Here is a 12,469-nt window from a genome sequence, read left to right on the forward strand (position 1 = left end):
TGGTATATTACGTGATAGTCATAGTTGGCTATATACCTGAGAGACTTAGAATACATCTATTTCTAATACTCCAATATATAGACTTTAGGGGTAAAAGAAAAGCCTTTGACATGGGTAACACATAGAAGTGAATTACAATATGGCTCCATTTCCCCTCAGAGATGATGTACAGAGGCTAAATACCAATACTTGCTTTTGGCAACTTTCTTGTAGAAGGCACTTGGGAAGGAAGATTCAGTTCTAAATACCCACATGGTTCTTCTGGGGTTTCCTTACAAGGTTTCCTGTGGAACACGGTGGGCTTCGGGGAACCAGGTTCTGTATCCAACAAGATTATGTTTAAATGACTTTGCTTATACATAAGTCTGTCCCTTTGTGTGTGGGGGGGGTTGTTGGTGGGAGAGGGGGGAGTCTCTATCCTCAGCCATGTCTGGTCAGGACAATCTCACAGAGCAGAAATTTAGGAGCAGTGATGACACTCAAGTGGGCGAAAAGGTGAGAGTGGGGGAAATTCCTGGAATTGAGAAAGCACGTAGTTAAAAAAAATAAAATAAATAAATTTCTGGATGCTGAGGGCAGAGAATCAGGGGAAGTTAAGGCTCCTTCAGGCCACGCACAGAAGGACCACTCGGCTCAGTCAGAGCTGCAACCCCCTCCCCATCCCTCCAAAGACCCCAGGATCGCAGGCGAACGCGTGGAGAGGCGGCAGGAGGACCTGGGGTGCTGCAGTGCCGGGGTGGAGCCAGCCTTAACCTGAGCCAACTGCTTTCCAAGGCCAAGGTGAAGTTTTCCTGCCGTGGGCGCCCGTGGGCACCCCGCGTCGGGGAGTTGGGTTTCAGGCGGCCGGCGGGTCCCGGAGGTGAGTTAGGGTCCGGGGCTGCGGTGGATTGGGGATACCGGGTCTCCCTCCCCCCCCCCCCCCCCGCTCCCCGCTCCCGCCAGTCCCCTTCTCCTTTCCTGGGGCGATCATCCACCCCTCCCCTTTGCCATCGTGTGTCCCTTTAATGCGCGTGCCCGTCAAGGTCCCCGCGTCCCCTCCCCTCCAGCCGCCCCGTCAGCCTCGACTTCCCCCCCCTGCCCCCCCAACACACACACAACCCGGCCTCCCCCACCTCTCACCGTCCCCGTCGCCGCTCTGGGCCGGCGAGACGCCCCTCGCCCCGCGGCCCGGCTGGAGCTCGGGACTCAGCTGTCACTTTACTTTTCCGTCCGTCCCCTCCCCTCTCCCCACGCCCGCCCCGGCGGGCCGCCCGCCCGCCTGCCCGTGCGCGCGCCCGCCCCCGCCCCCTCGCGGCCGCGCGCCGGCGGAGGAGGGGCGAAGGGGCGGGGGGAGGCTCGGCGCGGCGCCGCACGGCCGACGTGGGGCTCGCGCTCTCGCGGTCTCTCCCGGGCGGGCGGGCACGCGGGCACGCGTACTGGCGGGCGCGCGCACGGACGGCCGGGCGGCGTTGGCTCCCGGCGGTGGTGGCTTCACTTTCCAGGACTGAGGGGCGGTCAGAGCCGCAGCCGCGGGCAGCAGCCTCGAGAGCCGGAGCTGGAACGGCCGGGGGCGGCGGCGGCGACGGCGACGGCGGCGGCGGCGCTGAGGGTGAGTCCGGGGCGGGCGCGAGCGCGGCGGGGGTGTGTGTGTGTGGGGGGGGAGAACAGGCGTGGCCGGGCGGGCGGTCGGGTGCGTGGTGCGTGGGTCCGGCTCCCGGTGACTCGACGGTGTTGCGGGGACATCCCGTCCCTGGGGGCCCCCCTCCTCCCCCGCCCCCTCCCCCGCGTCCTCGGGCTTCGCGGGCGCCGGCGACCTGCGCCCCACACCCCTCCCTCAGGTAGGGGCTCGGGCCGCGCCGGTGTCCCCGCCGCCCCGCGGGGCGGGAGGGCGGGCGGGCGGGCTCCCCTCCCCCTCCTCCCCTTCCCCCCCCCACCCCGTTCCCCCGCCGCCGCGGGGCTCCGCGCGCCCGGCCCGCGCCCTACTTCTCTCCCGCGCTCCCCCGCGCCCCCTCCGGAGAGCCGCCGGCCCCGATTCTCGCCCTCCCTCCCCTCCCCCTCCTCATTCCCCCCCCCTTCTCATTCCCCCCCCCCCCGCCTTCTCTCCAGCCTGATCCCTCCCTGCCCTTCCACTCCTTCCCCCCACCCCCCTCCACCCCATGGGTTCTCAGTTCCCCATCCTTCACCACCCTCCTAACCCCTTCCCTCTCCCAGCCGCATCCTGGAACTAAGTCTTTGCAAAAAAAAGAAAAAAAAGAAGAAAGTACAGGATGAATGTCTGGGTGGAAAGTGCCTGGCTCGGTCCTCCGCCGGCTCCCCCATTGCATAATTGCTGCACTCGGTGTCCGGGCTGGCTTCTGCCCGGTCCCGCCTCGCCAGGCCCCCCACCCCCCACCCCGCCGCCCCGGTCGCCCCGTCGGGAGGAGGAGACCTTATGGGGGTGTCTGTCTGGGTACCCTCAAGTGGGGTGGATGTGTGTGTGGTACTGGCCTTTTGTGATGCCCGGTGCTTGTCACCGCGGGGATCCCAAAGCCCATTCCTCTCCCCCACCCCTCCTCCCCATCCCTTTTCTGGTTTCTTCTCTGCAGCCCCCACTGGCCTGATTGGAAACTAGATTTTTTTTTTCCCCCCTATCGCCCTCCCCCCATCATCTCCCCTCACTCTTAACATGTTTTTCATCATTTGGCCTTTTATTACTTTTAATGAAGATAAAAGCATGGCCCCACTACCCCCCTGCCGCCACCACCACCACCACCACACACATCCCCACGACCAACCAGCAATGCCCAATCCATCTTCCCTAAAGGAAATTTAGGGCTGCTTTAGGAACACATCACCCTGGGCTCCTGTGTGACACGTTTGCAAGGTTTTTCAAGACCCATCGGTTTAGAAAAAGAAAAAAATGATTATTTTTAAAAATTTGTGTCTTGACCGTCTCCTCGGATATTTTTTTTAAAGTACAGAAAGAAATCCTAGGACTTACCCTCTCATCATCGCAGTGCTTCCCCCAAGATCTTTAAGCACTTCCTCGTTTTTTTAATCCTTGGCTATTTGAACGGTACATGTCTGAAGATGTGATCATTAGTGTGGATCCTGGGAATCTTAAGTGTTTGTCTTTACTCACACCATTTGTATGCTTTCCCCAGTGCTTTGGGGTTTCGTGTGTCCGCACAGGAGGAAGATGGAGTGTTTTCATATATCATAACCTTGTTCTATCTCCCCAGGAGGCAATACGGCCCCCCCCCCCCCCCCAAATCAGGTGTTGCACTGAAGGTTTCCTGTTTAAGTATCCTTCCTTTCAGTTGAGGTAAATGCTGCTTGTTACTGGGTGTTGTGCATATAAGTTATTTATTTTACATTTTAGAAAAGTTTAGGAACATGAGTAGGAAGACTGCAGGGCATAGATGACAGAATTAAATGTTTTCCTTTAATAAAAGCACACATGAGCCGTTTTTTTTTGTGTGGTTTTATGCTGTAAGACATGATTATAAAGCTTAGCTTGATAGTAGTGTGGGCTTAGGGAGGGACTATCTTTGTTTTTATGTTGTTGATAGTATTTATTGCCAGACCATTTCATCTTTATGGAAGGTGTACCTTTCATTCACTGCATGTAGCTAATTTCCAGGACTGTAGTTTCAACAGAGTTAAGTAATACAAGCTTAGACGATTTGTAAGTTGAAGATGGAACAGTATGTAAACTCTTTAAAATATAATGTACATTAATGAAAATCTACCACTTAATGTTTCAGTGAGTATAAATTAAAAATACTTATTTACAAGACATCTACTAAGATGTCTTTGAAACTGCTATTGGAGAGTGATTATAACCCTGGGATTTATCTTTCCTCTAGATTTCAAAATTGGATCAGACAAGGTATTTGGGAATCAATTTTTAGATACTAATTCAGAAAATAATATTAAGAATTTTAATTTAGGAGCCTTTATTCATTTGTACTGTAAAAAAACAGATAAATTACCTAATTTATAGTTGAAATGGTTTCTTCATAAAAAATTGGTTGTACCTGAGTATATAATATTGTCTCATATATCTTTTTGTAATCAGACATTCAGAAATTAAATCCAGTAGTAATTCCTTATATTCTTGTTATTTGAAAAAGGTACAAATACTTTGAAAGTTTTTATAGTGGTTATCAGTGGCATCAGATGAACTTATTGCTTATAGGTTAAAAATTTGTTTGAAGAGAGATGTGTTAAATCAGAAGTGGAAATTACTATTATTGTTGTTGTAGTAATTATTATTTTGGCCTGACATGGAGGCCAGAACTCAGTCCTGGGGCTTGAACTCAGGGCCTGAGCACTGTCCTTCCGCTTTATCCCCAAGGCTAGTGCTCTGCCGCTTGAGCCACAGCACCACTTCTGGCTTTTTCTGAGTATGTGGTACTGAGGAATCGAACTCAGGGCTATGTGCATGCTAGGTGAGCACTCTTACCACTCGGCTATGCTTCTGGTCCTGGAAAGAATGTTTTGAGCAATGAAATTGTACAAATGATGATTCTTTTTAGTACTTTAAGTACTTGTAATGTACACACCCCACTCTTCAATAGTAATTTTTCGTAGTTTCTCAGCCTAATCTTTACTGTAGCCTTCTGGAAATTGCAGTTTCAGATCATGGCTCACTACATCGTTTAGTTAGTAGTTTTCCTAAATAGTTGTGTAATGATGGCATTCTTACTATGTAAATGCACATCAATAAGAATATTGAGACAGATATGTAGCTTTATAACTAATGTGTACAACTGAACCTTGGTGTAGTTTATTAAATCATATTTATAGCTTCAGTATAAGATAATGTTATTTCCTTTAGGTTCCTATATATTTGTCATGTAATGGATTGCTTCTGGTTTAAGATGTACACAGTGATTTTGCACTCACTTCACATTTCTTAAAATATTGTTGGCAACATTTTGCTTATCTGAGCCTTTTTCCCTGAAAATTATTCTCTTTTTCACTTCCACACACATCTGCTCTTTCTAACATGTGATTATGAACACATTGAAAAGATTTTAAACTTTTGATGTTTTAACTGAAAGAAATAAGCTGGAGAAAAACTAGTACTAAATCCAATAATAATTTAAAATGAAATAAGAATGAAGGAGTAATCTCAGAAATATATTTGGACTTTTAACGCCAGACATGAAGCATACTGATATAAATTTCAGTATTCTATTAAGTGACTTTAGTGCTCATAAAAGATGTCATAGCTGTGGAGACTGATGGTCTCCATTTACAGAATAGGTAGAGACAGTAGTCAGATTTTCTATCACTGTGTTTCAAAGAAGTTTGGGCAGACTTATTTTTCTTCGGCATGAGGGAAGAAAGCTGTCAGGGTTGAGAGTGGTGATGTGTGTGGTGTCTGAAGGCATTTAGTATTTTCTTCTGGGTGATTCACTTCTCTGTCCTTTTCTGATTTCTTCCAGTAGGTTTTTTTTCAGTGCTTTTTAGTTTATGTTACAAAATTTGCGATCAAAGATATGTCTTATAAAATTGAGAGCTAATTGAGTTGATTAGCTATCCCTTTGGACTAGATAATAATAAACTTTTATGTGATGGTTTTTTAACCTATTCTTACTCATGATCATATCAGAGATAGGATTTCTAGTCTAAATTTGTTTAAGAGTAATAAAAAAGTATCCTTTTAAAAAGGATTTGTTCAATTTCTTTTTTTCTTGTCAGCATTGGCACTAATTGAACAAAGGTGGTTTTGTTTTCGTAAAGAATTGTCTGGAACGGGAGCTATCTAGAATTCAAAGTGATTATTAGTGACAGTACTATAGGGCTAGGATCTGGCCATCAGTTGTGTTGGTACAGTCCTGGATTTGTCAACTAAGGAAGTCATGGTTAGAAATAGAGTCATAGTAATCAAACTCAGATATTGATTAAGATAGAATAAGAAGAAGAGGCTGTCCTTTTTCACATATGAATTTTTTGTGTGTCTGCTATCTGTGACTACCTTGGAATTGAGATAGTGAGAAACTATAGTTGGTAATCAGAGCTCATTGGGGAGCATGAACTTAGAGCACTGGGAATTTCAAAGTCTTGAGGGAGATTTCGTTCACATTGGGGAAAGAAAACAGAATTCTTTTTGTCTTTCATCTCTGTCTCTTGTGAAATATCACTGCTTAGTATATAGATAGGTCAGTGCCTATACCATTATATGTTCCAGTTTTTTATTGAGAATCATATAACCACCGTATTCACAGAGGTTGCTTGAAGTAATTTATCAGTTAGAAGACTTTAACTTTGGCTGAGCTCTGAGAAGATACTGATTGGATATGGATGTGGCAGTGCCCACCAGCCCTCTCCCCCATTTTCTCTGTTTTAGTGGATGTTTGCACTGACCTCTGTTATAGCACTTAGTAGGGTGGCTTGCTTACTAGTCCAAGTTTCTCACTGGGCCCAAAGGGCTTAAGCCCATTAGCTAGTAAAGATTAAGCTCTTAGTCTTTTTTGTTTGGTTGTTTGTTTTGTTTGGTTTTAAATCACAGCTGCTTTGACATATAATTCAAATGATAAAAGATTAACACCCCTTACCCCATTTTAATGGTTGCTGAGGGTAGAACATCAGATCTTACGCATGGTCTCTAATACTGAATTATATCTCTAGGTCCCAATTCATCCTTTTAAAACATGTTGCTCTGATTTTTAGGGTATTTATTTGCAGTGTGGTGTGCCATCACCACTGTCTAACTTAAGAGCATTTTTATGACCTGAAAAGGGAACTGTAAAACTAGGCCCTGGTGACTGACACCTGTAATCCTAGCTACTCAGAAGACAGATCTGAGGTTGCAATTTGAAGGCAAGCCAACACAGGCAGGAAAAACAGACTTTTTTGTTGTTGTTGTTGTCTAATTAACTACCAAAAAAACTGGAAGTAGAACTGTGGCTCAAGTAATAGAGTACCAGCCTTGAAGGAAAAAGCTACGGGACAGGGCTGAGTTCAAGACCCTGGAACTTTATACTTATTAGCAGTCTCTCCCCTCTCCTTCCTTTTACCTTCATGTCTCTATGGATTGAACTGTTCTAAACATTTCATATAAATGGACATATATAGTTTGTGGTTCTTTCATCTAATATAAAAATGCAAGGTTTGTCTTTGTAACATGTCTATAACTGTACTTCATCCCTTTTATGGCTGAGTAATACGGTTATACATCTGTATTCCATATTTTATCTATTTACTAGGTAGTGAACATTTGCAGTTTCTGCTTTTTGTCCATTGTGAATAATGTTGCTACCAACATTTTGCATAGATATTTTGCTTGGATGAATAGAAGTTATGACCGTCCCTAAAGCTGTATGTTTTGTCAATGAGCAACTTCCATTTTACACCGAATTCTACTTACTCTGGTTTTAGGTTCACTTTCTCTCCATTCTGGACATACCTTATTGTAATCCCTGCCACAGGTGAATAAATGACTTCTGCCTTTTTAATCTAGGATCTAAAATGTCCACTGAGGCTCAAAGAGTTGATGACAGTCCAAGCACTAGTGGAGGAAGTTCTGATGGAGATCAACGGGAAAGTGTTCAGCAAGAACCAGAAAGAGAACAAGTGCAGCCCAAGAAAAAGGAGGGGAAAATATCCAGCAAAACAGCTGCTAAATTGTCAACTAGTGCTAAAAGGTATTTTCATTATCAATTTGTCATCTTAGATTTTTTTTCCTTCTTGCATTTAGTTTTTTTTTTTTTTTTCCTGGAATGTGGGTCGTGAGGTTCAAGCAATTTGCCTTTAAGACTCTCTTCTTTTTACATGGTTTTCAGGGTAGAAAACTTTTGTTTTTAAGTTAGCCAAATGGCATCCCAGATAACAATACATATCTATTCTGTGTTTATGTGGTTTTATATCTTGTTAGGGGAGCATATACAGGACATGGTTTGGCTCATGGTTACTTAGCCATACTTTTTTTGTTTGTTGTTCAGTAATATAAAATAAAAGTTAAGGATCTTGCTGGACATGGTTGCTCAGACCTGTAACGCTAGCTACTCAGGAGGCTGACATCTGAGGATTGGGGTTCAAAGCCAGCCACGGCAGGAAGGTCTGTGAGATTCTTATCTCCAACTAATTTTTAGAAAACTGTTAGTGGTACTGTGGCTCTAAGAGTGATTGAGTGCTAGCTCAGGGGTAGTGCCCAGGTCTTGAGTTCAAACCTCACAACCTACAAAAGAAAAAGGAAAGAAAAAAAGAAAAAGAAGCTGTTGAAGTAATTATTGATAGTTTATTTTTTCTATTCCAGAAAAGTAGTAAAATAGCAAATTCAGAAGTACTGCAGTTAAAATCAAATGGTTTTTTGGTTTCAGTAAACAGAGGACGTCTTGATACAGACTTTCTCTTTCCCTAGAGAACAGACAAATCTACGAAGTAGGTATATGAATGATTTTTCTGTTGCCACTTCACCCTCTTATGGTTGCCTGGCTTGCCATTTGGGCTTAGAGGGGAATTTGTGTTGATGTGCATATATTATAGAACATCTATTGGAAAATCATCTGAAAAGAAATTAAATTTAGTAGTCTTTCCTATGATTTTTGTGCTTTTATATTGTTTTTGCAAATAGACATAGAGAATAAAAGTCTGTAGGTGTTAATTTAACTTTCATTCCACCACATGTAACTGTTAGCCATAATGGAATGTCTGAATGTCCAGTACTAGTGCTAGCTTTTTTTGCTGTTTGGATTATATAGATCAGAGGGACCTCATTTTACAAAGATGGGAGACTTTTCCCTCAGTTATGAATAATCCTGAGGGTTAAGAAAAGAGCCTCAGGCTTCTGGTGAGAAATGTTGGAGTTATGGTATAGTCAGAAATCTGTTCCAAGGCACTATTTACTTTCCTCTTTTGGGGTGTGTTACCTGTGCCTGCCCTCTGTTGCAGGAATTATGTGAAATATTTAATTTCAACCTAGGGTGGGAAAGGGTGCTATTGTGTTGCTGTCACATTATACACTAAGGGGGATTCAACTGGGTGATTTTTCTCTTCTCTGACCACGGGATGACTTGCTGAGGGGGAGGGTAGTATGGATAAAAAAGGTGGGAAATGGAGAAAATACAGTATTTAGGTGGAGGAAAGAGGAGTAGACTGGAGGAGTCAAAGATGTTTAAATACAGATTGTGTACAGGTGCATATAGAGTCAGTCTTCAGCTGCTGGTAGTGAGGGTTTTTACAAGTCTCAGTTTAGTTTTTTTTTTTTCCCCCCCCTTTGGTCATGGGGTTTGAACTCTGGGCCTGGACTCTGTCTCTGAGCTCTTCAGCTCAAGGCTAGTGCTCTACCACTTGAGCCACAGTGCCACTTCCAGTTTCCTGATGGTTAATTTGGAGATAAGAGTCTCTGGGACTTTTGTGCCCGGGCTGGCTTCGAACTGCAATCCTCAGATCTCAGCCTCCTGAGTAGGTAAGATTACTGGTGTGAACCACAGTGCCCCAGCTATTTTTATTCTTTTTGTCTACAAATCATACATGGAAGGGTTTTGGATGGGATTTTAAATGGTAAATGGAATTAGTCAGGCTTTCTTTACTGTAACTTCCAGAGGGTTTTGGCTTGCACTTCCCCAAGACTGACTCGGCTAATTCAGTATATTCATGGAACTGTGAGATATGCATGCCTTATCTCAGCTAGCCCCACATATAACATTGAGACTAAGAATGTATGCAGGTTGGTTTGAACAGTGATCCTCAGACCTTAGCCTCCTGAGTAGCTAGGATTACAGGCGTGAGCCACCAGCACCCGGTTGTCTCTGTGGTTGTCACAGAAGGGGGAGAGTCCTAGTCTGGGCTGTGGGGAGTAAAGTCCATCTGGGCCTGTGCTGTACTCTCCTAAGACAGTTAACATTGCTCTTTTCTCTAATTGGGAGCACCACCACAAAATAATCCTTTTTTTTTCTTTTTTGCCAGTCCTGGGCTTGAGCTCAGGGACTGAGCACTGTCCTTGGACTTTCTCAAGGCTAGAGTTCTACCACTTGAACCTGAGCACCACTGCCGGCTTTTTCTATGTATTTGGTACCAGGGAATCAAACCCAGGTCTTTGTGCATGCTAGGGAAGCACTCTACCAGTAGGCCAAACTCCTGGCCAAAATAATCCTATTTTTGAATGACTTACCAAAACCAAATTTTGCTTGGAGGGATGGTGTGTTGTTTGATGTGTGAAAGTAGACTTTTTCAAGTACATTATCAATTGATAATTTCATATTTCATTTTATTGTATATAGAAAGCATAGATTATATATTCAAACCTAGTGATTTCATGAGGGAAAATATAAAAAGAAGATATTTTCCTCCTCTTCCTAGGATAAAACTTGTTTTAGAGATAGTAACTTACAGGTCTCCAATAGGAAATAATGTATATGTGAAACTAAAAATGTCTTTTGAGTTGCTTCTTGGCCAAAAGCATGTCCCCACTGGCAAAAATCATCCTTGTGAACCTGTAATTTTTCAAATTGTGATTCATGATTTTCTTCTGTAAGGTGATTTATAGGTGACAGTACATGAGGTGACTTACTATTTTAAATATAAAATGCTACTGTACTGCTTGAGTTTTCATTTATTCAAAGAAAATTTAATTATCCTCTCCCTTCTTTACTCTTGTTCAGTTGGTGTTAAAATTACTTGGTTGTTTCTCATCTTTGATAAGATTCTAAGACCTTAGAATAAAATTGAGAATTATTTCAGTCTTTTAAATTCACCCTGTATCTATGATGACTAGTATAGTAGACTCACAGTATGTGTTTATATGGGTGTGCATTTATTATAGGGATTAGATTTTTTTTGAATATTAAGATTTCAGATTGAATTTAGAGTAGGATAGTTTCAAAATAAAAATTTATACACTAAAAAATTAAAAATCTTTATTCAGATGAAGAATATTTTTCCAAATATTGCTCTTTGAGATAACCAATCACCGTGAACAACCTGAATTTAGGAGACAGGTTCTGATTTTGAATCTAAATTCCAACACTTACTTTGTCTCTAATGTTAAATGCGTAATTTAACATTTCAATTCCTCTCTTTGCTTTCGCTTTTTGAGAGGGAAGTCTCACTGTGTGGATGTAGGCTGATGTGGAGCCCCTTATGTAGCTTGGTCTGGTTTTGAACTTATGATCCTCATGTCTCTGTCTACAGAGTGTTGGCATTACAGGTGTGCACTACCACTTGATTTCTGATTCAGTGTCTTCTTTTATAAAATGAAGATTAAATAATGATGTCCTCTTCAGAAGCCTGTCATGAGACGTAACTCATGGTAAAATATTTATTTGGCATCTAGTAAGCTCTTATAAATGGATGCCATCAATAATAGACTTTGTGCTGGTCAAAGTCTACAAAGACACTTTTTTAAGTCCATTTTTACCAAATTTGGCAAATTGAAGTGTATGTTAATCTTAGACTTAATGCTGTTGTTAAACTAGAAATGGTCAGCTGCTGTAATTAAATATACTTTATAATAACTCAAGGAAAGTGCTTTGCACATGGGGGACTCAGTTGCTAAATGAAATATACTATAATTGTAGAACTGATGATTGCTATAATAAATGTGCTGTGATAGAATCAATAATTGGTTATAGAACCAAAATTCTCATTTTGATATAGCCCAGAATATTGACATACACATTTAAGTGAGTACTTAAACAATGATTTAAGTTAGTTTTTGACTTTTAGAGTCAAAAGGATAATGGCATCTTAGATAGATAGATAGATAGATAGATAGATAGATAGATAGATAGATAGATAGATAGATTTATTTATTTATTTATTGCCAGTAGTGGGACTTAAACTCTAGGCCTGGGAGTTGTCCCTAAGCTCTTCAGCTCAAGGCTACCAGAGCCACAGAACCACTTCGGGTTTTCTGGTGGTTAATTGGAAATTAGAGTCTGGGCTGGCTTTGAACCATGATCCTCAGATCTCAGCCTCCTGAGTAGCTAGGATTACAGGCGTGAGACACATCACCCAGTTATTTATTTTTTTCTTTCTTTGGCAAGAATTTGTTTCTTAAAAAATTGGGCCAGGGGCCGGGAGTTTGGCCTAGTGGTAGAGTGCTTGCCTAGCATGCACGAAGACCAGGGTTCTATTCCTCGGTACCACAAACATAGAAAAAAGGCAGAAATGGTGCTGAGGCTCAAGTGGTAGAGCTCTAGCCTTGAGAAAGTCCAAGGATAGTGCTCAGGCTCTGAGCTCTCAAGCCCAGGACTGGCAAAAAAAAAAAAAAAAAAAAAAATGAGCCAGGAGTTTGGTCTAGTGGAAGCATGCTTGCCTTGCATGCAGGGAAACTAGGGTTCAATTCCTTGGTACCACATACATAGAAAAAAGCCTGAAATGGTGCTGTGGCTTGAGTGGTAGAGCTCTAACTTGGAGAAAGTCCAAGGACAGTGACTAGGCCCTGAGTTCAAGGCCCAAGAATGGCAAAAAAAAAAAAAAAAAAAAAAAAAGAGCCTTTGGGCTGGGAGTTTGGCCTAGTGGTAGAGTGCTTGCCTAGCATGCATGAAGACCCAGG

General features: G+C 43.2%; 1 protein-coding gene across 1 annotated transcript in view; it reads left to right on the top strand.

Moving 5' to 3' along the window:
- The first annotated feature begins 1,359 nt into the window (after positions 1-1,359).
- The window catches only part of LOC150066577 (ubiquitin-conjugating enzyme E2 E2), a 183,465-nt gene continuing 172,355 nt past the window's right edge, over positions 1,360-12,469 (top strand). The window contains exons 1-2 of the mRNA XM_090322168.1: positions 1,360-1,588; positions 7,433-7,616. Of these exons, the coding sequence (XP_090178294.1) occupies positions 7,441-7,616 (176 nt within the window). The 5' untranslated portion in view covers positions 1,360-1,588; positions 7,433-7,440. The remainder of the gene's footprint in view (positions 1,589-7,432; positions 7,617-12,469) is intronic.

The sequence above is a fragment of the Megascapheus bottae genome, chromosome 2, assembly GCF_031878675.1.
Source record: "Megascapheus bottae isolate mThoBot1 chromosome 2, mThoBot2.hap1, whole genome shotgun sequence".
Classification (NCBI taxonomy): Eukaryota; Metazoa; Chordata; class Mammalia; order Rodentia; family Geomyidae; genus Megascapheus; species Megascapheus bottae.